Source organism: Rhineura floridana, chromosome 22 (assembly GCF_030035675.1).
Source record: "Rhineura floridana isolate rRhiFlo1 chromosome 22, rRhiFlo1.hap2, whole genome shotgun sequence".
NCBI lineage: Eukaryota > Metazoa > Chordata > Lepidosauria > Squamata > Rhineuridae > Rhineura > Rhineura floridana.
Genome location: NC_084501.1, coordinates 16,610,210 through 16,634,204, shown reverse-complemented (window position 1 = coordinate 16,634,204; position 23,995 = coordinate 16,610,210). Strand labels below are relative to the sequence as shown.

The window sequence follows — 23,995 nt, the reverse complement described above, 5'->3', positions numbered from 1 at the left end:
TGGTGGTTATTTGTCCTTCCAGGCTCAAAGTATTAGGGACCATTAGGGCACCTAACGTCCGTTCTCGCTGCCTGGCTGTTAATCCCCATATAACAGGGATATGCCTTAAAAGGGCACGGACGTCCGCAAAGGTCAAAGAGTTCTCCAATACAAAGCGAATGTGGACAATGACTTCAGACCAAAAAGAAAACATCAAAGGTTCCTTTTCCAAACCTCAGCTCAATGCAAGAATTTTGCAGCTACCACAGATAACGGCCCAGGTATCTGACACACCTTCCGCAATGGAGAGCGGGGCACACTCCCTCCCCTGAACCTCCTGGGGGCAGTCTCTGTTCCACTCTCCCAGCAATTCTTGCTGTTTGGCCAGCTCTTCTAATGTTTAGTTCTTGTTATATGCCTTCAAATCGATTGCAACTTATGGCGACCCTATAAATCTTTTTGGATGTATTTGTCGGGTTTTCATGGTAAGAGGTATTCAGAGGTGGTTTACCTTTGCCTCCCGCTAAGCCTACGGCACCCGGTATTCCCAGGCGGTCTCCCATCCAAATACTAACCAAGCCTGACCCTGCTTAGCTTCCCAGATCAGGCGTGCTCAGGGTAGTATGGCTGTAGGCGTTTAGTTCTTTACCTAGTGTATAATTAGAGAATTCAAGCGCCATGACGTGATAACGGTTGGCTTTGAGTGGATTTAAAAAGTGATTAGACAACAGAGGGACGGGCTCAGATCATAGGAAGCTGCCTTATACAGAGTTGGTTCATCCAGCTCAATGTTGGTGGCACTGGCCACAAGGGACATTCCCGGCCCTACTCAGAGGTGCCTGGGGTTGAACCTGGCCCCCTTCTGCATGCAGAGCAGGCGGTCTACCACTCATCTACAGCCCTTCCCCTTTCGAAGGCATTAAGGTTGAATGGGGATCCTCCAGGTTCAGCAGCACTCTACCTTTGCATGGTGGCTGCTGGAAGCTACAGCAGGAGAGGGTTATTGCCCTCCAATCCAGCTTTGCAGGCTTCTGCCCACGGGCACCTGGTTGGCCATAGTGGAACGCACAAGGCTGGATTTCAGTCTGATGCACAGGCTCTTCTTACGTTCCTCCGTCAGTTTCGCCGTGACAGCCAAATAGAGCTCCTGTGTTCAGAGGGAGTCTGCCTTTGAAATGGCCCGTGCAGTGACCCTCTTGGGTTCTTCCCAGAGGGAATCTGGTTGGGCAGTAAGAACACAGGAAGCTGCCTTAGAGTTGGGCTGTTTGCCTGTCTACCTTGGTATCGTCCACACTGATTGCCAGGATTTCAGACCAGGGGCATTCCCAGTCCAACCTGGAGATGTTGGGGATGGAACGTGGGACCTTCTGCATGCTGCGGGAAGGTGCTGGAGTAACAGGGCCTTTGGGCCACCTTCTTTAGCGCTTCAGTCGGAGGCAGGATTCTTCTGAATCTGCCGGAAACCGCAGGACGGGAGATTTGCTGTTGCGGTCAGGTCCTGCTTGCAGGTTTCCCATTGGGGGCATCCGGTTGGCCCCTGGGAGAACAGGAAGGTGGACTACATGGGCTGCTGGCTTGCTCCAGCAGGGCTTTCCTCAGATTCTTATGGTTCATTCGCTTTGCACAGCCTAGCTTGGAAAAGTTACTTTTTTGAACTACAACTCTCATCAGCCCAATCCAGTGGCCATGCTGGCTGGGGCTGATGGGGGTTGTAGTTCAAAAAGGTAACTTTTCCAAGCTCTGCTCGGAGGCTCCGTCGAGCGCCTGCATTGTATCGTTTTACATTCCTGGGCTTTGGCATTGAGCAATTTCTTTCGTGGCTTGGAGGAACTGGCTTGAATTCAAGGCCCAAGTCCTAAAAAAGGACATGCCGCTCCTCCGAGGGAGCCGTCCTCCCACTCACTAGCCCCGATGGCAATGTTCTCCCTGCACTGTTGGAGGTGGGACGCCCCTGAATGCCGGTCAGTGGAAGTCCAAAGTGGGAAGAGAGTCACTGTTGCGCTTAGGGGTCCAGCTTGCAGGTCATAAAGACATTTTGTTTTAATGTATTTCAAAGTCTGTTTTTATGACGTTTTAAAGTGTTTTCAGTCCTTTCGTTTGCCGCCCTGGGCTCCTGCTGGTGGAAGGGCGGGATATAAATCTAATAATAAATAAATAAATAGCAGATTTTGTGCAACGGCCATCCAAAAAAGCAGAGGGCGCGACTTCCAATCTTAGCTCTGCAAAAGCTTTCCTTCGCAGAGCTGTAGGAAGCTGAGTCCAACTTGAATGGCTTACAAAGACAATTAATTAATTAATTAATTAATTCTCCCACCCTTCCAAAGGGAGCCCAGGACAGCAAGTTATTGTTGTTATGTGCCATCAAGTCGATTATGACTATGCATCAGCGACCTCCAATAGCATCTGTAGTGAACCACCCTGTTCAGATCTTGTAAGTTCAAATAACATGCGATAAGACATTTTTTTAAAAAAAATGTTAAACACATCTTAGAAACAATTCCGATACAAATGCAGACTGGGGTAAGGCATCTACTGATATGACAAATTCATGGAGGATCAGGCGATTAATGACCACTAACCCTGAGGGGGGACATTCTGCCTCCATTGTACTCTGAATGCCGGTTGCCGAGAATAGCCAGTGGAGAGAGTTGCTGTTGTGGTCAGGTCCTGCTTGTGGGCTTCCCAGGGGCACCTGGTTGGCCACTGTGAGAATAAGATTCTGGACTAGATGGGCCACTGGCCTGATCCATCAGCCAGGCTCTTCTTGTGTTCTTCTGGGTAACAGTGAGGGAAGGCCCTTGCCTTCACACCCTGCCTCTGGGCTTTGTTGAGGCATCTGGTTGGCCCCGGGGTGTAGTCATCCAAGGTCTCAGGGGATCTTAGACCCTCTACTTTTTTTGGAACAGGGTCCCAGTGTCTCTAGCATTCTATGAGACAATCAGCATGAAAGTGGAATGTGTTAGTCACTGAGAAGAGTCTTCTAACATACTTCCTTATCCTTTCCTGCTGGTTGAAGCCAAACGGAGTGAAAGGAACTGAGTCATCCACTGAGAAGACTCTTCTCAGCAGCTGACACATTCACCTTTCATGCTGATTAGCTCCTAGGGATATCTGTTGTGGTGGGAGGTTTAAAAAGGATCCCATTCTTAACCCAGCAGCAAAAAAAAAAAGGGGGGGGGAGTCATGGCTGTGACTTAGACTCTGCACTTCTGTATTTGCCACTACACTACTGGGTTGGCCACTCTGAGACCAGAGCTATGACGCTGGGCTATGATGGTGGGCTCTTCTTATGTGAGCTGCAAATGCCTGGAAGGTTTTGTTTTTAATTTGTTTTCTCTGAAGCTCAAGCTTCGCAGTCAATGTGAAAGCTGTTAAATCAGTGGCTTTTGTTGTTGTTGCAGTTTTCCAGTCTCTCCCAACAAGCATTGGCTTGTTCCAAACCATCGATTCTGCCTGCCTGGAGAGGGAAGAATGTGCTGGAGACACTTCATGAAGCTGCGGTTGATGCTTCTGGGAGAGCAAAAAGCAAGCTAGGCTAAGTAGGGGAAAGGTTAGGCTGGCTGCTTTTGGATTGCTGGGCCCTCCATGGGGAAGGGCTGTAGCTCTGTGGCAGAGCATCTGCCTTGCACGCAGAAGGCTCCGGGTTCAATCCCCACTGGCATCCCCAGGTAGGGCTGGGAGTGACTCCTGCCTGAAACCCTGGAGAGCTGCTGCAAGTCAGTGCAGGCAGCAATGAGTTAGCTACTCCTGTGGTTTGACTCGGTAGGAGCCATCTTCCTCTGGGCCTATCAGGAGCTGGGCGGCCGTCTTGGAAAGCGGAGATAGTGTAGGAGAAATTGTAAGAATGGGGCTGCGAGCTTTCAACAGCCGATGAATCAAGTCTAACTTTTTGTGGGGTGCGTGGGCATGACTTTAATCAGTTGAAGCTGAGGGTTAACGACATACTCACCAGAGGAGGGGCAGGGAGCCGGCATTTTGGTGGGTGGATTACAAGATTGGAAGAAAAACTCTCTAGGCCAAAATGAGACGAGACACCATTCGCACTAGCAGTGATTGCGGGACTGGCTTTGAAAAATGTAAATGGGGTAGAGGACTAATCTGGATCAGAACCCTGGAGGGGAGGGTGCTCAGGGGGCTTTAACCCCCTTGTTGCAAACGGGAGCTTTCCCCACCTGCCAGTGCAAATAGGTGTGAGGGCCCCCGATCTGCATCAGGACCACAGCAGGGAGCACATGGTTAAAGCCCCCCAACATTCCTGTTAGGGTCCTGATCCAACTTAGTAGGGATGAAGTGGGTGGGGGCTGTTTCCTTCTCAGAAACCATTTGTGCCACGGCTAATCTTGTGAATGGCGCCTCGTCTGCTTTGGACCCACCTATAGTTGATTAAATTACAAGTTATTTTGCTCGCTCGCTCAGTAGCACTGCCGCCTTAGGGTGAGTCAGACCCGTCGACCCCTGTCCCTATTCTGTAACCATCTGCCACTTGCGAGGGCCTTGAGGAGAGGGGATCTCCCACCTGCCCTCCCCCCAACAGCCTTGCTATTGAATCCAGTTGTTGTCAAGGATTGAATGTGGGATCCTATTCCATGCAAAGCATGTGCTCTGGCCCAGGGCACCTCACTTATCTCTAAATCGTTTCCTATGGCAGAGGGGTGGTGCCTTAGCGCCCTGCCTGTGGGCTTTCCATTAGGGTCATCTGGTTGGCCATCGTGAAAACAGGATGCTGGACTAGATGGGCCACTGGCCAGATCCACCAACCAGGCTCTTCTGATGTTCATAATGGCGGGGTTTCAATCAATCAATCATTTATTACAGTCAAAGACCAGCACTATAAAATATTTAAAAACTATAAAAACATGTCAATGTTATACAAACAGCCGCAACATGAGATAATATGACTAATGGTGTTGAATAAATACCCCAGTAGGCAAAAAGCCCCCAGAAGGTTAACGATTATTATTACTATTATTATTATTACTATTATTATTATTATTACTACTATTATTATTATTATTACTATTATTATTATTATTACTATTATTATTTTTACTATTATTATTATTACTATTATTATTATTATTATTATTACTATTATTATTATTATTACTATTATTATTATTCCATCATCCCTCTCCAACAGGTAACAGCCGATGCACAAAATCTTGCCACGCTATATGTGACCTGTGGGTTCCCATCTGAGAGTAATTACCCTAAATAAAACACATCAGACCTCTCTGGGATTTTTTGAAGAATTGCAGTGATAAAATCAAGTTGGAAGTCCTGATAAAAAGGACAATACAGCAGCACATGAGCAATGGTTTCCACATCTCCCAGGTCACAGGGGCATAACCTTGTGAAATCTGCCTTCTAAAAGCGCAAAGGTAAAACACTTAGCCTAGCGAGCGAATGCTTTTTCCGTACTTGGGGACTGACAAATTTGTCATAAAAATTTTATTGTTGTTGTGAACATTCTTGCATAATCCCCATTGTTAGAGTGAAGTGTGGCCAAGTTCAAATGATTTTGTAGATCAATGCCCATAATTTGCTGGGAGGCAGCAGTTTTAGCTTTGCTATCCATAAACTGACAAGCCTTGTGCCTTTGCTTTAAGGTGAAACTGACCAGCCTGTGTCTTTGCTTTGCTATTCATAAACTGATAGGCCTGTGACTTTGGTAAAACTGACCAACCTGTGCCTTGCTTTAAGGTGAAACTGACCAGCCTGTGTTTGCTTTGCATTGAAAGAGATCTCTTGCTTTCTCTCAGGGCTGGGCAGGGAAGGATCCAATATGATTCAGAGGGGGAGGGGGTGCCGGGTAGGCACTCTTTGAAGCCCTTGTTAAAGCTGCCCCCACCATCTATGAGTTGGTGTAGGAACCTATCCCTGTTCTTTCCATGTTAGTCCTACCTCTGTCTTTGAGAAGATGTAGGGTGATAGGAATGATCTAGGTGTTCCTCCTTTACACAGACCCACAAGTCCCCTTTGGATGCTGCTGATATAACCTGGAACATACATGCATGAAGCATCCCTACAATGCGAGTTGTCGCAGGGTGAGAGCAAAAACTTCCTAAAAAGGAAGTGGAATGGGTAAAGTGTAGGACTGTAGCTCAGTGGCAGAGCACCTGCTTTGCATGCAGAAGGGTGCAGGGTCAGTAGGGCTGGGGAAAATGTCTGAGCCCCCCAAGCTTACAGGCGGGGGCGGTTGGTTGGTGGTGTGTTCGATGTTCTCTCGGGAACGCCAACCATCAAAGCGGCTCAGTAACTGGCCAAATAGGTATAACGATGGCAGCAGGTAATCGGCGCGCAGAAGGCGAGTGCCCCAAAACGAGGCACTGCGGAGATCAGCCCTCGATCATTTCGTCCCTTTCAGGTGCCAACGGCGCCAAGGGTCTCTCTTTCACGAAGCTCTGCTCCGTCCTGCCCGCTGCCAAAGGCGCCCTCCGCCCTCGCCCCAGACCGAAAGGCTGCGCGTCCTGCCCTAGCCGTGGCCAATCGGAGCCCTGCGGGCATCTCGCAAGCGGGGCGCCAGCGCCACTGCCCTCTTCGCGCATGCCTCTCTCCAAGCTACTGGTCTTCAAGGGCCTGCCGAACTCGCCTGCCCGGCTTCCTCGCTCTCTCGTGGCCGCTCCCACCTCCGGCCGCCGAGGGCGCATGGTAAGGGGCGGCCGGCCCCCCTTCTCCTCGTCGCAAGCAGAGGCGGGGCTGGCTGGCTCCTTCCTTCGCCGGTCCGCCCTCGCCGTCTCCTCCAGATTCAGCAGTCGGAGAAGCCGCCGCCGCCGCCGCCTGCTCCTCCATCCCGTGCGCAAAGATGTGGCTGACCCAGGTGCTCGGGTTGGCCGCGGCCGGCTTGCTGGGGCTGGCGCTGGTGTTGCTGGGGCCCCACGCGTGGGCCGACGTGGCCTTCCTGGCGCGCGCCTGGCGCTGCCGCCGCCGGCTCCTGCAGGGCAAGGCGGGAGGCAGCCTCAGCTTGGCGCAGCGCTTCGAGCGCCTCTGCCGAGCCCGGCCGGGGAAAGTCTTCGTGCGCTACGAGGCGCGCGGCTTCACCTACGGCCAGGCGGAGGGCGAGAGCAACCGCGTGGCCCGGGCGCTGCGCGGCCCCTTGCCCGGCGGGCAGCCGCCTCTCCTGCCCGGCCAGACGGTGGCGCTCTTGGTGGGCAACGAGCCCGCCTTCATCTGGGCCTGGATCGGCCTGAGCAAGCTGGGCGCCGTGCCGGCTTTCCTGGGCACCGCGCTCCGTCGAGGGGCGCTGCTTCACTGTCTGCACGCTTGCGGGGCCAGGGCGATCCTGGTGGCGCACGGTGAGTTTGGGGGGCATTTTTTGGCGCTCGGGGGGTCAGGGCTTGTTTGTGGTTGTTGTTATGTGCCTTCAAGTCGATTTAAGATTAGAAAAATGAGAGAATGGAAATTGACATATCATTCCATCCCCAACTGAAAGTAATGGACCAAAGGTTAGCCATGTGTCTTAATTCCAAGTTGTATTCAACTAAGCCCTACTCAAGGAAGACCCACTGAAATTAATTTGTTGTTGTTATGTGCCTTCAAGTCGATCACGACTTATGGCTACCCTATGAATCAGCGACCTCCAATAGCATCTGTCATGAACCACCCTGTTCAGATCTTGTAAGTTCAGGTCTGTGGCTTCCTTTATGGAATCGATCCATCTCTTGTTTGGCCTTCCTCTTTTTCTACTCCCATCTGTTTTTTCCAGCATGATTGTCTTTTCTAGTGAATCATGTCTTCTCATGAGGTGTCCAAAGTATGATAACCTCAGTTTCATGGAGTTGTCTATAAAAACTCCTTTGTTAGTTTCGGGTGCATGAAGAGGCTGCGATCTGAGGCACACTTTACTTGGGAGTAAACTCCCACCATCTGACCAAATCCATAGGAAATTAAGACGCTGCCTTATGCTGAATCAGACTCCTTGGTCTGTTTAGCTTAGTCTTGCCTACTCTGACGGGCAGCAGCTGTGGAGGGTTTTTCAGACAGGGTGTTCCTCCCCTGCCCAACCTGGAGATGCCCAGGGTTGAACCGGGGACCTTGTGGATGCAAGGCAGGTGCTCTGCCACTGAGCGACGGCCCTTCCCCAAAATATAGGAAGCTGCCATCTATCAAATCTAACCAATGGACCATCCAGCTCCCTATTGCCTGTCATATATGAGCCCAGCAGGGAATTTCCTCAGAAAAAGTGATGGCCACCAACTTGGTTGGCTTGAAAGGAGGATGAGAGAAATTAATGGAGGAGAAGGTTATCAGGGGCTACTAGCCAGGATGGCTATGTTCTTACCTCCACAGCTTGGAGGCAATGCACCTCTGAATACCAGTTGCTGAGAATTACAAGTGGGGAGAATTGCTCTTGTCCTCAGGTCCTGCTTATGGGCTTCCCATTGGGGCATCTGGTTGACCATGGTGAGAACAGGATGCTGGACCAGATGGACCTTTGGCCTGATCCAGTGGGGCTCGTCTTATGTTCTGGACCCAAATGTAACAATTGGATTAGGGTTTGCTCTTATTGTTGTTATGTGCCTTCAAGTCGATTACGACTTATGGCGACCCTATGAATCAGTGACCTCCAAGAGCATCTGTCATGAACCACCCTGTTCAGATCATATGTGGCTTCTTTTATGGAATTGATCCATCTCTTGTTTGGCCTTCCTCTTTTTCTACCCCCTTCTGTTTTCCCCAGCATGATTGTCTTTTCTAGTGAATCATGTTTTCTCATGAGGTGTCCAAAGTATGATAACCTCAGTTCCATCATTTTAGCTTCTAGTGACAGTTCTGGTTTAATTTGTTCTGACACCCAATTATTTGTAACAATTAAACATAACAATTAGATTGGAATTTGCTCTACAATTATTCAAGCACACGCCCACTTTCCCGGTTGTCTGTTCCAATCGTTCCTTTCCTTTCCTTCTTTGGCATCACTGACTCCCAACCTTTTCCTCTTGACGTGGGTGCTTTTTAAAATCATTAAATAATACCCCTGCTTGAAGCTCGCCCCCTGAATCCTAACAAATTGGAAAGCATTGGCGGTAATTAGTGAGCCCCTGGTCCCCGCCGAGCTGATTGCATTGGTGGGGAGCTGGCGGCAGGGCTCAGAGTAGGTCGTCATCATTGAGGCCAGCGGCAGAGACAAAAGCCAATGGATATTTCCTGTGCATGGCAAATGGTTGCCACTCAAGCCTAGCCCAATTCAGCAAGTAAGGTTAGAGAGGAACCCAAACAAGGTAGTCAGCACAGGATTATCCTCTCTTGCTCTTAATCCAGATGGCAAACTGCCGTTATCAGCCCTTATCGAACAAGGATTCCCGAATGGTGGTCCATATGCTTCATTTTGGGCGGTTCCACATTAAATACTCATCTTGATTTTTTCATTTTATTTTGATTGCTTTCCTTGATATCAGATACTGTATTTTATTGCATTACAGCATGAATTCTACGGGATGCAAATTGTAATCGCTGTAAAATACAGTATCAGAAACGAAAGACGCAATTCGAAATGCAATTAAAAATCCTACAGCACCTACCACATCAAAACTGCTGCAACAGGCAGGAAAACGAACCATTAAGTGGACCACCAGAACCGTCAGCAATTTTCAAGAGCTCCATGAGGATAAGTTGGGGGGCCACTGCTTATAGAGTGTAGAAAACTGCCTTCTATTGAGTTAGACCTTTGGTCCAGTTAAGTCAGTATTGTCTGCACTAACTGGCAGCATCTTTCCAGCGTTTCAGACAAAGCCAGCACAACTTGCCCTCTCTTGCTTTTAGCCTGGGGAGGAAACCGCCATCATCCGGCCTTATGAAAAAGAACGGCCTGCCTTCAAGTCGATCCCGGCTTATGGCGACCCGACGAATAGGGTGTTCATAGTAAGCTGTGTTCAGAGGGGGCTTACCATTGCCTCCCTCTGAGGCTAGTCCTCCCCCGCTGGCGAGGGCCTGCTCAGCTTGCCACAGCTGCACAAGCCAGCCCCTTCCTTGTCCGCAACTGCCAGCTGGGGGGCAACTGGGCTCCTTGGGACTCTGCAGCTTGCCCACGGCTGCACAGGTGGCAGGGCACGTAACCCCTGAGCCACTCACTGTGGGGTGATCTTTAGCTGGCCCTTGACCCCCAGGAGACACGAGCGGGGATTTGAACTCTCAGTGTCTGGACTCCCAGCCAGGCTCTTCTCCCCACTGTGCTATACCAGCCTTATAGGGGTATAGAAAGATGCATTTATACTGAGTCAGTACACTGGCGGCAGGATTGGGGGCTAGATAAACCTATGGTCTGATGCAGCAGGGCTGTTTTCTGGCTCTCAGGGCAGAAGGCACAGTTGATCTCCAGGACCTTCTAGAACAGGGTTGAGGAAGCCTGTGGCCCTCCAGATGATGTTGGACTCCAACACCCATCATCTCTGACCATTGGCCATGCTGGCTGGGGGATTGAAGCCCAACATCTAGAAGGCCACAGATTCCCCATCCCAGGATTACAAATTAAACCCTTTGTGTCACTGATCATCATAGGAAGCTGCCTTGGACTGAGTCAGGCTGTTGGGGCCCTCTAACTCAACATGGTCTACACTGACTGGCAGCAACTCTTGAACCTGGGGCCTTCTGCACGCAAGGTGGATACAGTAGGGCCCCACTCATACGGTGGGTTACATTCCAGACCTCTGCTGAAAAGCGAAACCCTCTGAAAAGCGGAAGTCTGTCAATAAACTGGTGCCCAACACCGGAAAAATGCCACAAAAGCGGAACAAGCACCATCTGAGTGTGGCCTTACTCTATTTGAAGCTGCCGTATTAGTGGAACACCAAAAAGTGGGGCCCTACTGCGCTCTGCCACTGAGCTATGGCCCCATCACCTCATTTCTTCGTTTGTTTAATCCAGCAGTAGCTACTGCCTCTGAGTTCTGGAGCTACAGTCAGTCATTCTGATCCCAGGCCATGTCCGCACAGGGGATGCCACGACCTTAGCTGAGGAAGCTGATTCCTCGTCAGCTGACAGGTATCCTGACGCTTACCTGCCTCTCACCCTCTCCCTCTTTGCAGACCTTTTTGAAGCCGTGGAACCCATCCTGACCAGTTTGGAGGAAACGGGCGTTGCGGTGTGGGTGTTGGGGAAAGGGCCCTACCCTCCCAGCGTGACCGCCCTCCAGGACCTGTTGGAGGGCGCTTCGGATGAGCCAGTCCCCTCGCATCTCTCCACTCCTGGTAGCTTGTCGGACACTTGCCTCTACATTTTCACCTCCGGGACCACAGGTAGGAGTCCTACGGAGACCTGGCCAGCAAAAACTGAGTGCCGCGCTGTGCCACCTCTGGTGATTGATCTGCATGTAGGAATTCATTCCACGCACCCCACCAATGGAGGAGTGTTTAAACTTCTGATGCCCCCCCCTCTCTCTCTCTCACACACACACACACACGCTGTCCAGAAATCAAATGCATGCCTTCTTCCTGTTCCAGGGCTCCCGAAGGCTGCTCGCATCAGCCACCTCAAATCCATCCTGTGCTTAGGATTTTACAACCTGGTGGGGGCTTCCAGCTCGGACGTGATCTACGTCGCATTGCCCCTCTATCACATGTCGGGCAGCCTTCTCGGGGTCATCGGCACTCTTGGCATTGGTAGGTTCAGGGGCCATTGCTGGGGGCATGGAGTTTTTGGGGAGGCGGCATGCCCATGTGGTTGTGAATGCGGGGAACAGAGCCTGAGGTTGTGGGTGATTCTGGAGGAAAGGGTCTGGAGGGGTTTGTCTAGATGTTGTGAGCCCCATATCCAGGTACCCCAAGGAAGGCGCAGATGAGGAGCTACAGAACCCTCAGCACCCCCTCCTTTGCCCTCCTAGTCTGAATATGTGGCCCTTCCACTTTCCTTGGGCCCAGGGGATGAGTCCTCAGTAAGAATTCCAGCCAGCAATTCCTGAACTGGATGAGGGTCCTTTTGTTTAAAAACAAAATATTGCCAGCTCCTTCAAGGGGCCAACTGTGGTACGTGTTGTCTCAGCAGGGATGTGAAGCCTTAAGAACAGGCACGGAGAACTTGCGGCTATCCAGATGTAGTTGGACTCCAACTCCCAGCTCCCCCACCCAGCATGTCCAGTGGTCAGAGATTATGACGGGAGTCCAACGGTATATGGAGGGCCACAGGTTCCCATTCTCTGTTCTTAAGGGCTGTGGGATGGCTTCAGCTCCCTGCTGAGACAACATCCTTCTATAGCTGAAACAGGAGCAGGGTCCACTGGGAGCTGTCCATAGTTCTGACATCTCTGGCCTGTGCTTAAAGAGATGTTACTTGACTGCCTTCCCGTAAGAGACTCAGCCTGTGCCCCTGTGAATCTCAAGCCCCATGGAACAGGATATCAGTGAGAGGATGTGTTGGCCCCTTTTTTCAAGCTTCACTTTATTTTCTGGGGGTACTGGCCATTGCTTATAAAGTTCACCTTTCCATGATGAATCAAATTCTGGGACCTGGATGCAATTGTGTAGCTTAAACAAATGGGCACAAAATCACTCTTTTTACGTCCAGTCTCTGGAAGCCCTGCTTGAAGTCCCTCTTGCCATCATTGTTTTCATTTGCCAGGACATTTTCCCCCCTAAGTAGATGAGAATAAGGACCAGAAACATGTTTCAAAATTTAAAAAGCAAAAAATGCAATAAATAATAAGAACCCAGAAACTTGTTTTAAAATTTAAAAAAGAAAAAAAAGTGCAATAAACAGTGGCCAGAGACTTGTTTTAAAATTTAAAATGGGAAAAAATGCAATAAATAATTAACAGGAACTTGTTTTAATTTTTTAAAATGCAATAAATAATGAGGACCAGAAACGTGTTCTACAATTTAAAAACAAAAACAGAATGCAATGAATAATAAGGATCAGAAACTTGTTTTAAAATTTAAAAAGCGGAGGGGGAATGAAACTGGTTCTCTCTGTTTCATAAACCAAATTCCATGCTTTGTGTAGCGCAGGAGTAGCTGCACAAAGTGCCATGCAGCTGTTCGTACACAGCAAAAGCATTCACGCCCTGCACTCCCCGCCCCCTTCCCCGAGCGAGTGGCGTGGGTGAAGTCAGGCAGCTTACGGCTCCCAGCCGTTCTTTCTGTCTTGAGGAACCCGTCTCTTCCCAGGTGCCACTTGTGTGCTGAAGAAGAAATTCTCCGCCAGCCAATTTTGGCCTGACTGCCGGCGCCACAGAGTGACCATCTTTCAGTACATAGGGGAACTCTGCCGCTACCTTGTCAATCAGCCCCAGGTAAGTACCGGGAGATGGGGGCCCTCTGCTGGTAACGGGCAGTAGTGCAGTGGCAAATTCAGAAATACCTTCATGATAGTCACAGCCACCCTTTTTTGTTCCTGGGCTGAGAATAAGATCCTTGTTAATGCTTTCTCCCACAGCAACAGTCATCTCTAGGAGCCAATCAGCATGAAATGGGGTAGTGTTAGCTACTGAAAAGAGTCTTCTCAGTGGCTGACTTACCTCCTTTTACCCTGATTGGCTCCAATCGTCAGGAAAGGACAAGGAAGCACGTTAGAAGACTCTTCTCAGTGGCTAACACACTACCCTTTCATGCTGTCTGACTTGTGGGGTGCTGGAGACATAGGGACCCTGTGCCACAAACAGTAGGGGGACTAAGACACCCCTGAGACCCTGGATGACTACAGCCCTGGTAACGGAAGGCATTACCACAGGAACCCATTCTAGATAGCAAGCAAGCAGGCAAGCATCCCGCTCTGGGATTTTTGTGGGAATTAAATGAGCAAGGGGAAAACTTAGGAGTTGAGTTCTTTGGAGGAAACGTGGGATATGAATGCAATCAATCAATCAATCAATCAGTTTCTGACCCCCAGGCAAGCCTTTGCTCCACAGCTCATGCCTTCTTCTCCCTCTCCCTCCCAGAGCCCCAGAGACCGGGAGCACAGCCTGCGCATGGCTGTGGGTAGCGGGCTGCGCCCGGACGTCTGGTGCGAATTCCTGCGCCGCTTCGGGGCCCTGAAGATTGTGGAGACCTACGGCATGACAGAAGGGAACATCAGCCTCTTCAACTACACCGGTGCTGTGGGGGCTGTGGGGCGTTCCTCTTGGCTGTATAAGGTGAGGTTCGAGGGATCTCTGCAGTGAAGCTGGGGTTGACTGGAAGCTGTGGGCGTAGAGCACTTGGCCCGTTCCTCTTTTCTAACTGAACCCGCATCCTTCTGCGTGCAAAGCAAGTGCTTTACTGCTGAGCTGCAGTCCGTTGCCTAAGGGGCTTAAGGAACAGAATATGACCTCGAGGTAGGGTTTTGCCCAGAGATGGGCAGCTTGTGGCCCTTCAGACGCTGCTAGACTCCAGCTCCCGTCAGCCAGTCAGCCCAGCCAAAGGTCAGGTATGAGGACAGGAGCTTAGGAGTCCAGCAACATCTGGAAGGCCGTGACTGCCTCCGATTATTTAACCCCAGTACCCATTGCATTGCCTTTTGAATGGTTTTATTGCCACCGCTGTTTCCTACAGATCTTTGCTCCCTTCGAACTGATTCGTTTCAATGTGCTTCAAGGCGCCCCACTCAGGGACACGGTGGGCCGATGCCAGCGTGTGAAGACAGGTGAGCGAGGAGGCGCTTTGTTTGGGGCGCCGAGGCGTTCCAAGTCGCTTTCCGCTCCACCCCACTGTTCCAATGTTTCAGGGTCAGTGACCGTGCGGCTCTCTGCTTTGTGCGTCAGGGGAGCCGGGGCTTCTGATCGCCCCCGTGACGGCACGGACGCCATTCCTGGGATACGCCGGAGGGCGCGAGCTGTCGGAATCCAAGCTCCTCCATGGAGTCTTTGCTGACGGAGACACCTATTTCAACACTGGTGATTTGATGGTGCAGGACGCTTGCGGCTTTGTCAGTTTCTGGGACCGCACGGGAGACACATTCCGGTACGTTTTTGCCTTCTTTTGTGAGTTGTGGGTCGGCCGGCTCCTGCGAAACTCCTCTGAATTTGGAGATCCTTTCCTGAGTTATTTTTCTCATCCTTGCTTGGGGCGTGCTAGCAGGGGTACTGGCACATTCTGAAACGCAGCGTGGCGGATTATTTACCACCTTTCCTCCAAAGATCGCATGGGTGGGGTACGTGGTTCTGCCCCTCCCCATTGTATCTCCTCACAACAACCTTGTGAGGCAGGTTAGGCTGAGAGACAGTGACTGGGCCCATATCACACCCCGTGGTGAGCTTCATGGATGAGTGGGGGATTCGAACCCAGGTTTCCCAGATTAGAGTCTAACCACTACACCACCACCGGCTCTTGTGTTATACACTATCATCTGGAGACCACAGGTCCCTGCCACCAGGAGCTTACAGTCTAAAATCTGACAGAGGAAGACGTAGAAGAGAGCTTTTGGGTTCCTTAGTGCCGAAGGAGAGGACGAATCACTTCACTCCCTTGGGAACAACTTAGTGTGCTTCAGAGTGATCTGGGGACTTCCAGAAATCTAATGAGTTGAGTCATCGGGCACATGCTCTTTTTGGAACCGCAAGGCTTTTCCTTCCTGCTTTGCCCCAGTTTCCCTCTAGGTGGAGAGTTGCTGTTGTGCTCAGGGCCAGCTTGTGGGCTTCCCACGGGGACATCTGGTTAGCCCCTGTGAGAAGGGAAGGCTGGACGAGAGGGACCCCTTCGGCCTGATCCAGCAATCAGGCTCTTCTTGTGTTCTTCCTTCCTTCCCCTGTGCCTCAGTTTCCCTCCAAGTGTCTTTTTTCCCCTTTCACTCTCTGCCTCAGTTTCCCTCTAGCTAGGAGCATTTTCTCTCCATTGAGCCACCATATGTACCCTCCACCCCCGGTGAGACTCAAAAATACTTAACTTTCAGGAAATAGCTTCTCCTTTGCCGGAGCTAAACCCTGGGATCTCCTTTCAGGTCAGACTTGACCTTTTGTTCTGTTTCATGATCCAACATGAATAATGTTTTTGTGTCTTCCTTCCCTCTGCTGCCGTCCTGTGGCGAAGCTTTCCGTTGTGAAGGCGCCCCCACGTGGCCTGACGTATATTTCCTGCAAGTTAGGCAGCTGTTGAAAGCCGGCGTGCTTTTTACAACGTGGGGAAGTACGAAAGTGACCACAGGAGGGTGCCCTTTGCTAAAGAAAACTTATTTGATGGGGAACAGCGAGGGCAGCAACCAAAGAACCTTGCTGGATAAACACCAGGCATTTCAAGCACATCCCCCCCCAAAAGAATCCTGGGAACTGTAGTTTGCCCTTCTACCATTCTCCCTGAACTCTTAACAAACTACAGTTCCCGGGATTCTTTGGAAAGGGGGAAAATATGCTTGAAATGTGCTTTATATGTGTGGTACGTATGCAGGCCCCATGAACCAGAGATTGCCAATGTGATGTTTTCAAGGTATTCTTGGATGCCCAGTTCTTGTAAAATCATCCCAGATGGATGACTGGCCATACTGGCTGGGGCTGATGAGAGCTGGAGTCCTACAGCAACATCTGGAGCGCCACAGGTTCCTCCGTCCCCACTCTTGACAGTAAGAGCAATGATGTTGGGGGTTGGAGGGTGTCTCTCCCTTGCTAGGGACTTAGACAGCCAGGCGTCTGTACATTTATTCCACTGTTATTCCACTTGAAACAGTCATGGCTTCCCCCCAAGAATCCTGGGATGCGTAGTTTGTGAAGGGTACTGAGAGTACCCCATTCCTCTCACAGAGCTACAATTCCCAGAGTTCTCTGGGAAGAGGAAGCGGCTGTAAAACTGCTCTGGGAGCTGCAGCTCTGTGAGAAGAACAAGGCTCTCAGCACCTTGCACAAATCGCATCTCCCAGGATTCTTTTGGGGAGGAAGCACGAATTGTTTAAAGTGGGATACATGTAAGGCATGCATATGGCCTTGACATTCAGGGGGAAAAACACACCACCTCTGTAGGCCTGTGATTCCAGACCTTCCACCTTTAAAAAAAAAAAAAAATCATTATCATTTATCACGCCTGGGCGCAGAGCTGCCTCGCCAGCTTGTGTGCCCCTTGGCATGCAACCTTCCCTCCCGCAGGTCCATTGGCTCTCCCTTGAACCCTGAAATGGTCTTTTCTTGCCCCAGGTGGAAGGGAGAGAACGTGGCAACCACGGAAGTGGGCGAGATCCTGGGGAGCCTGGAGATCCTGCAGGAGGTGACCGTCTACGGCGTTGTGGTTCCAGGTACTCTTGAAACGAAGGGGAGGGCTCAGGCCTGCGGACTGGAGGTTCCCTGCTGCTGCAGCTATTACTGTTATTGTTTTTATTATTGTAGTTGTTATTATTGTATCCCACCTTTCCTCCAATGTATATATTTATTACATTTATATCCTGCCCTTCCTTCTAAAGGAGCCCAGGTGGCAAACATAAGAAAACAATGGAACTGCAACAAAAAGAAAAAATATTTTAAATAGTTAAAAACATGCTAAAACACAGTTACAGTTTGAAAACATGCTAAAGCACAGTTAGTTTAACAACATTCTTTCTCCAAGGAGCTCAAGGTGGCATATGTGCACCTTCCTCTCCCCATTTTATCCTCACAACCACCTTGTGAGGTAGGTTAGGCTGAGAGACAGTGACTTGCCCTTTGAGCTTGAGTGGGGGTTTGAACCTGGGTCTCCCAGGTCCTGGCTCAACACTCAGACCTCTACACTGTGCATTCCGTAGCCAGACCCTGGGCTTGATTTGTCCCTCTCTTCCCCCTCCCCAATCCCCCACAGGACACGAAGGCCGGGCAGGGATGGCCACTGTGGTGCTGCAGCCAGGGCGGGAATTTGATGGCGCCCAAGTCTATGCGCATGTGGTGGAGCTCCTGCCACCGTATGCCCGGCCTCGCTTTTTGCGCATTCAGGTACGAAAAGCCCTGCACCCCAAAAGCAACACGGGCCTCTGCGTCATCCGCCCAGGAAACAGATGGGGGGTGTAGGGTTGGAGGAATGGGCGGGGTCATTCAGCCAAAGAAAGCCTGTCTGTGGCACCTGGATGCACGCTCTTTCTCCTGACATAGGGACATAGAAAGCTGCGCTATACTGAGTCAGACCATTAGCCCATCTAGCTCAGTACTGTCTACACTGACTGGCAGTGGCTCTCTGAGGTTTCTGGCAGGAGTTCCTCTCCCAGCCCTGCCTGGAGATGCTGCTGCGGGCTGAACCTTCTGCCTGCAACATAGATGCTCTACCACTGAGCTATGGCCCCTTCCCCCGGCTGAGGGAGCATTTCCCCTGGATCTGCACTGCCCCCTGGAGGGTGTTTTTCCAGTGTGTCATGGCAGCCTCCCGATAACGCCTCCTCTGAGTGCGCTCAGCCTGGCGTAGGGAAGGTTGTCTTCCAATATCTGGAGGGCTGTCAGATACACAAAAGTTGCTGTAGACCAGGGATCGGGAACCTTAGGCCCAGGGGCCGACCGCAGCCCTCCAAGCTGCCCTGTGCGGCCTTTGCTGTCCTCATCCTTAAGACTCAATGTTGCCTTTATTCAACCTCAACAGGGAGGTGGATGGGAGCAACGCTAGAATGAGTTGGCTCCACCTCTCATTCGATGTGGCTCTACCTACTGTTGGGTTCTCTGCCTTCCGCCCCACGGGGCACCAGCCACCACCGGAGCTGGGAGCGGGGAGACGGGTTTGGATTGTTTGACCTCCGAGATCCCTCCCAGTGGTATGATTTCTCTTTCCTCCTCTTCAGGACCACCTGGAGATGACGGAGACCTTTAAACAGAAGAAGGTCCGTCTGGCGACCGAAGGATTTGACCCGGCCCTGATCCCGGATCCTCTCTTCTTCCTGGATGATGCCTCAAGGGCGTATGTGCCTCTGACCCGCAGCACCTGGGAGGGGATCGTTGCTTGCAACGTCCGGTTGTAACCGGCACCCCCCCTCGCCCTAGATGTACCCGCATCCCAATAGGCTGTGCTCTGGGCTGGAGGGTGCAGTGTGAGCTTGAAGATGCTGGTCTTCTCCACTTACGTGTCAGCCTTATAAGCTCGTTGTGCCTTTCTTTCTCTGGCCCTCTCACACGCCCCTCTCTCAGGTGCCTGGCTCCTGCCCATTCTGCCCCAGCTGTGCCGGGGGAGTGAGGGGCGACCCCACGCCTTTGCTAGCGATGTGCCCCCTTTGCAGGGATTTAAGAAGAAAACTAATCCTCGACTTCTTTTCGGAACTCAACAGACATGGTGCCCTTCAAATGTTGCTGGACTCCCAACTCCCATCCTCCTCCCTGGCCCTTGGCAATGCCAGCTGCTGGGAGCTGGTCTCCGGCGACATCTGGAGCGCCAGAGGTGATCTCACCCCGATATATAAAGTCTACGTTCCATTCCTCAATTAAATCAGAGAAGGGGATCATAGAATAGTAGAGTTGGAAGGGGCCTATAAGGCCATCAAGTCCAACCCCCTGCTCAATGCAGGAATCCAAATCAAAACATTCCCGACAGATGGCTCTCCAGCTGCCTCTTGAATGCCTCCAGTGTCAGAGAGCCCACTACCTCTCTAGGTAATTGGTTCTGTTGTCGTATGGCTCTAACAGTTATGAAGTTTATCCTGGTGTCCAGTCGAAATCTGGCTTCCTGCAACTTGAGCCCATTATTCTGTGTCCTGCACTCTAGGACGATCGAGAAGAGATCCCGGCCCTCCTCTATGTGACAACCTTTCATGGACTTGAAGAGTGCTATGATATCTCCCCTCAGTCTTCTCTTCCCCAGGCTGCTAAACATGCCCAGTTCTTTCAGTCTGTCCTCATAGGGCTTGGTTTCCAGTCCCCTGATCATCCTTGTTGCCCTCCTCTGAACCCGTTCCAGTTTGTCTGCATCCTTCTTGAAGTGTGGAGACCAGAACTGGACGCAGTATTCAAGATGAGGCATAACCACTGCTGAATAGGATCCTGTGGACCCTCCAGATGTTGTTGGACCACCACTCCCATCATCCCTCCTCATTTGCTATCCTAGCAAGAGATGATGGGAGTTTGAGTCTAAGAGCATCTGGGGAGCCACAGGTTCCCCTACCCCAGATGTAAAGCAAACAGTCTTGCTGGGTTAATTGTGAGCTCCCAGTTTGCTCCTGGGTCACCAATCTTTTTAGGCCCGTGAGCGCATTTGGATTTTGGGGCAAGAGCTGTGGGTGCCATCCCCTCTGGTCACTTCTCAACCCCCTCCACAGAAAGAGAGAGAGAGAGAGGGAGCAAGCATTCATGCACTTCTGAGGGGATCTGGGTAAAGCTAATTGGAGTAGAATTAATTGGAGATTTCAGAAGCGCCGTAGAGCTGAAAGAGGAAGTGGGAAAGAGTGTCGCTCTTCCAACTTCCTCCTTCGGCTCGATGGACTTTTCAAGGGAGTAAACGGTAACAAGAGAGCCAGTGTGGTGTTGTGGTTAAGGTGTTGGACTACGACGTGGGAGACCAGGGTTCGAATCCCCGCACAGCCATGAAGCTCCCTGGGTGACCTTGGGCCAGTCACTGCCTCTCAGCCTCGGAGGAAAGCAATGGTAAAACTCCTCTGAATACCGCTTACCATGAAAACCCTATTCATAGGGTTGCCATGAGTCAGAATTGACTTGAAGGCCGTCCATTTCCATTTTCAAAAGGTAACCACCCTTACCACCTCATGAGCAAGGGAGTGGTGAGGTTTGGAGAGAGGGTGCTCAGAGGGTTTTGAGGGTGTTAGGGTAAGACCTTGAGGACATCACTGCACGCATGGGTGCCACATTGGTGGCCCCTGCCCTAAATCCTGTAACTGGATTCTCCCCACCCCCTGGCTTGCTGCAGTGATATATTAAAAGCAAATTCACAGAGCTGTCTTCCTGTCCCCTACTGCCTGAGTCTGTATAGGAGGGGCATGTTCTCTTTATCTGGGGACTGGAAGATTCAGGTAGGGTAGATCGCAGCGAGTCATCTCTGGGTCAATGGGAGGGGGTCCTTTTTGATCTACGTTAGTTTTTGACTGGAACCCTGGGGTTCAGTAGCCGGAGCCGGTGTAAAATGGTGGCTTGGGTAGGTGGAGCTAAATGCAGAGTGGAGGTTTCAGTGGGTGGGGCCAGTTAGTGGCTCCACCCCACGAGCCAGGCACTGGGATTATTTGAATGCACAAGTACCAAGGTTACCTCCGAGTCGCTACAGGGATCCTAACACAAAACTCTAAAACTGGTTAGCTTAACTGCACAGAGTCCTGGTCAGAGGCAGCCAGCGAATACTCCCATTTCATCAGCAAGGAACACTGAGGCCGAGAGAGAAGTGATTCGCACATGGCCAGCCGTGGCAGAATTGTATGTTCTGATCTTATTTTTGCTTGGGAGTCAGCCACCCTTGCTGATCTGCTGCAGATCACTCAGAAATCTGTATGCCCCTGTGCTTATATAACAAAGGTTGACTTGCTGGGGTTGTGTTCAGGGATGGGGAACCGGTTGCCCTCCAGATGTTGTTGGAGTCCAACTCCCATCAGCCCTGATCGTTGGACGTGTGAGCTGCTGGGCATTGGAGTCCAGCAACATCTGAAGGGGTACTCCTATGGTCTAGTGCAGCCTTTCCCAACCGGTGTGCCTCCAGATGTTGTTGGACCACAACTCCCATCAGCCTCAGCCATTGGCAATGCTGGCTGAGGCTGATGGGAGTTGTGGTCCAACAACATCTGGAGGCACACCGGTTGGGAAAGGCTGGCTAGCGTCTAGCTTATTTCCAACAGCATCCAGCCACTTGCCTGTGGGAAACTCGCAAGCAGAGCACAGAAGCTGATGTGCCGTAGCAGTTAAGACCATGAGCTGTGAGCAGGACAGTCCCCAGTTCAGATGTCACCTCAGGCACGCCCGATGGCCTTTAGCCAGCTTCTCTTTCTCAGATAAATCCTCTTTCCATCTTCAACAAGGAGAATCATTTGCACCAGCCCGCCTCACAAGACTGTTGTGCAGATTTGCTGCGTTAATGGACGTGATGCACTTGAAATGCATGCTAGGCAAATCCATGTCAAACATTGTTGTCGTAACAATGGGACGAGAAGCCAGCGCTCCTCTGCTCTGCCCATGGAGTGGTTGTGGCGAATGGTGCCCTGGGGGGGGTCATTTTTGTACTTTTTATACTCTTTGTATCAAATAAAGACCCTTTTTTTTTGTACCGTCCAAACTGAGGTCCTTACTGTTCACCAGCAACAATTCTCTGACCCAAACGGAACCTGTAAATCTGCTTTGGGGATGGGCTGATGGTCTTCGCCTGGATTGTGGGTGTCATTCTGTTTGTGGAGACAGGATTGAAATCCTAATTTGAGAAGAAGGTAGCCCACCCATCCTCAGACGACACGAGGCAGCCGACACCCAAAGTCACATTTAGGAACGTAGGAAACTTCCTAATATTGAGTCAGAATATTGGTCCATCTTGCTTGGTATTGTTGACACTGACCGGCAGTGCCTTTCCAGGGGGTTTCAGGCAGGGAGTCTTTTCAAGCCCTACCTGGAGGTGCCGGGGATTGAACCTGGGACCTTCTGCATGCAAAGCTGATGCTCTGGGCCCTTGTTGTTCAGCTTGAAGGACCCAGGCTGAGCGGTAAGTCAAACACCCAACAGAAAACTTAAAGCATTCTGGAGCCTGCTGTGGTCTTTTCAAGTGTGTATGTGTGATATCCCAGTCTGTGTCTGTGTTGGAATTGCTTTTTAATTTTTTTTTAACAATATGTTTTAACCCTGTTTTTAACGCTTTTTTAAAAAAAATATGTTTTTAATGTTGTTTTGTTTTAATGTATTCTTTTTATGATGTTTTAAAGTGTTTTTAGCGCTTTTGTTTGCCGCCCTGGGCTCCTGCTAGGAGGAAGGGATATAAATAAATAAATAAATAAAATGTATATCTCTTTTGATTAACATTTTTATAAAAAGTTACAAATTATTTTCTAAGCAGTTCCATGGTTTTCTGTTAATGTGCAAAAGGTTAAATGCAGAGACTTAAAAATAATAGAAAATAATGAGAGCCAGTGTGGTGTAGTGGTTAAGGTGTTGGGCTATGATCTGGGAGACCAGGGTTCGAATCCCCACACAGCCACGAAGCTCACTGGGTGGCCTTGGGCCAGTCACTGCCTCTCAGCCTCAGAGGGAGGCAATGGTAAACCATCTCTGAATACCGCTTACCATGAAAACCCTATTCAGAGGGTCGCCATAAGTCGGGATCGACTTGAAGGCAGTCCATACATACTAAAAATAATAGCTGTAGCCTGGCCTCCTTGTTAAATAGGTAGGCCAAGACACACCCTTGGATCTCTCCCCCCCCCAAAAAAAATCAATCCCTGGGTGGGAGTAGAGCAGGGAGGGGGTTATGGTGATGATAAGACATAAGATGATAAGACCATCAGGACAAGGGCCCGCCTAGTCTAGCATCTTGCTCCCCAGCAGCCAATCAGGTGCCTCCTGCGAATTAGATGGACCTTTGGTGTGATCCAGCATTTCTTAACTGCTTAAGCAGATCTCTCTGTAGTTTGTTTTTCTTTTGGTTTTTCGATTGCAAAAAATAATGGGACAGCTTTTTTTAAGAGATCATATTTCAGAGATTTTTTTTTTAAAAAAGATCATATTTCAGACGAGGGGCAGGGGGGAGGGGAACTTCGTGCCTGGGATCCAAATGCGGCCCTCCAGGCTGCTCAGCCTGGCCCTCAGGGATCCCCCCAGGCTGCACCTTTCACCGCCCCTGCTTATTATTTGGAATTCCCTCCCCTTAAATATTAGACAGGTGCAGTCCCATCTTTTCAGCGCCTACTATAGATCTTCCTCTTTTCAGCAAGTCTTTTAAGCAGAGACCTTACCCCAGTCTGCGTCTGTGTTGGAGTTGCTTTTAAGATATTTGTTTAAAAAAACATTTTTTTCCAAAATGGTTTCGGATGTTTTGTTTTTAAGATTGCTTTTTGTAAAGATGTTTTTGAAGCTGTTTTGAAGAGGTTTTATTGCCTGTAGTTTGCCACCCTGGGAGGAAGGGTGGGATATAAATGTGACAAATAAAAGGAATGAATAAACAAAATTATTATTCAGATTTATATCTCACCCTTCCTCTCAAAGGAGCCCAGGATGGCTGATCAGATGCTGGGGTCTGCATGTGTGAGAAAGTATCTTCCTTATGATTGAAATAAG

The 23,995-nt window shown here is 50.4% G+C and overlaps 1 protein-coding gene and 1 pseudogene across 1 annotated transcript; one reads left to right on the top strand and one right to left on the bottom strand.

Annotated features, from left to right (window-relative positions):
• Window positions 1–505: 505 nt before the first annotated feature.
• LOC133375290 (5S ribosomal RNA) lies at window positions 506–614 on the bottom strand (annotated as a pseudogene).
• Window positions 615–6,696: 6,082 nt separating this feature from the next.
• Window positions 6,697–21,447, top strand: SLC27A3 (solute carrier family 27 member 3). The gene is made up of 10 exons (XM_061606246.1): window positions 6,697–7,274; window positions 11,004–11,213; window positions 11,418–11,576; window positions 13,077–13,201; window positions 13,847–14,041; window positions 14,439–14,529; window positions 14,648–14,846; window positions 17,003–17,100; window positions 17,637–17,767; window positions 18,598–21,447. Exons 1-10 carry the CDS (start codon window positions 6,785–6,787, stop codon window positions 18,772–18,774), a joined length of 1,875 nt encoding a protein of 624 aa, XP_061462230.1. The 5' UTR covers window positions 6,697–6,784; the 3' UTR covers window positions 18,775–21,447.
• Window positions 21,448–23,995: the final 2,548 nt, after the last annotated feature.

Excerpts from the sequence above, each read along its gene's own strand:
- SLC27A3 (XM_061606246.1), top strand. The coding sequence starts at position 6,785 with ATGTGGCTGACCCAGGTGCTCGGGTTGGCCGCGGCCGGCTTGCTGGGG. Across the intron at positions 11,577-13,076 it reads CATCGGCACTCTTGGCATTG|GTGCCACTTGTGTGCTGAAG; the intron begins GTAGGTTCAGGG and ends GTCTCTTCCCAG. Across the intron at positions 14,847-17,002 it reads CGCACGGGAGACACATTCCG|GTGGAAGGGAGAGAACGTGG; the intron begins GTACGTTTTTGC and ends TTCTTGCCCCAG.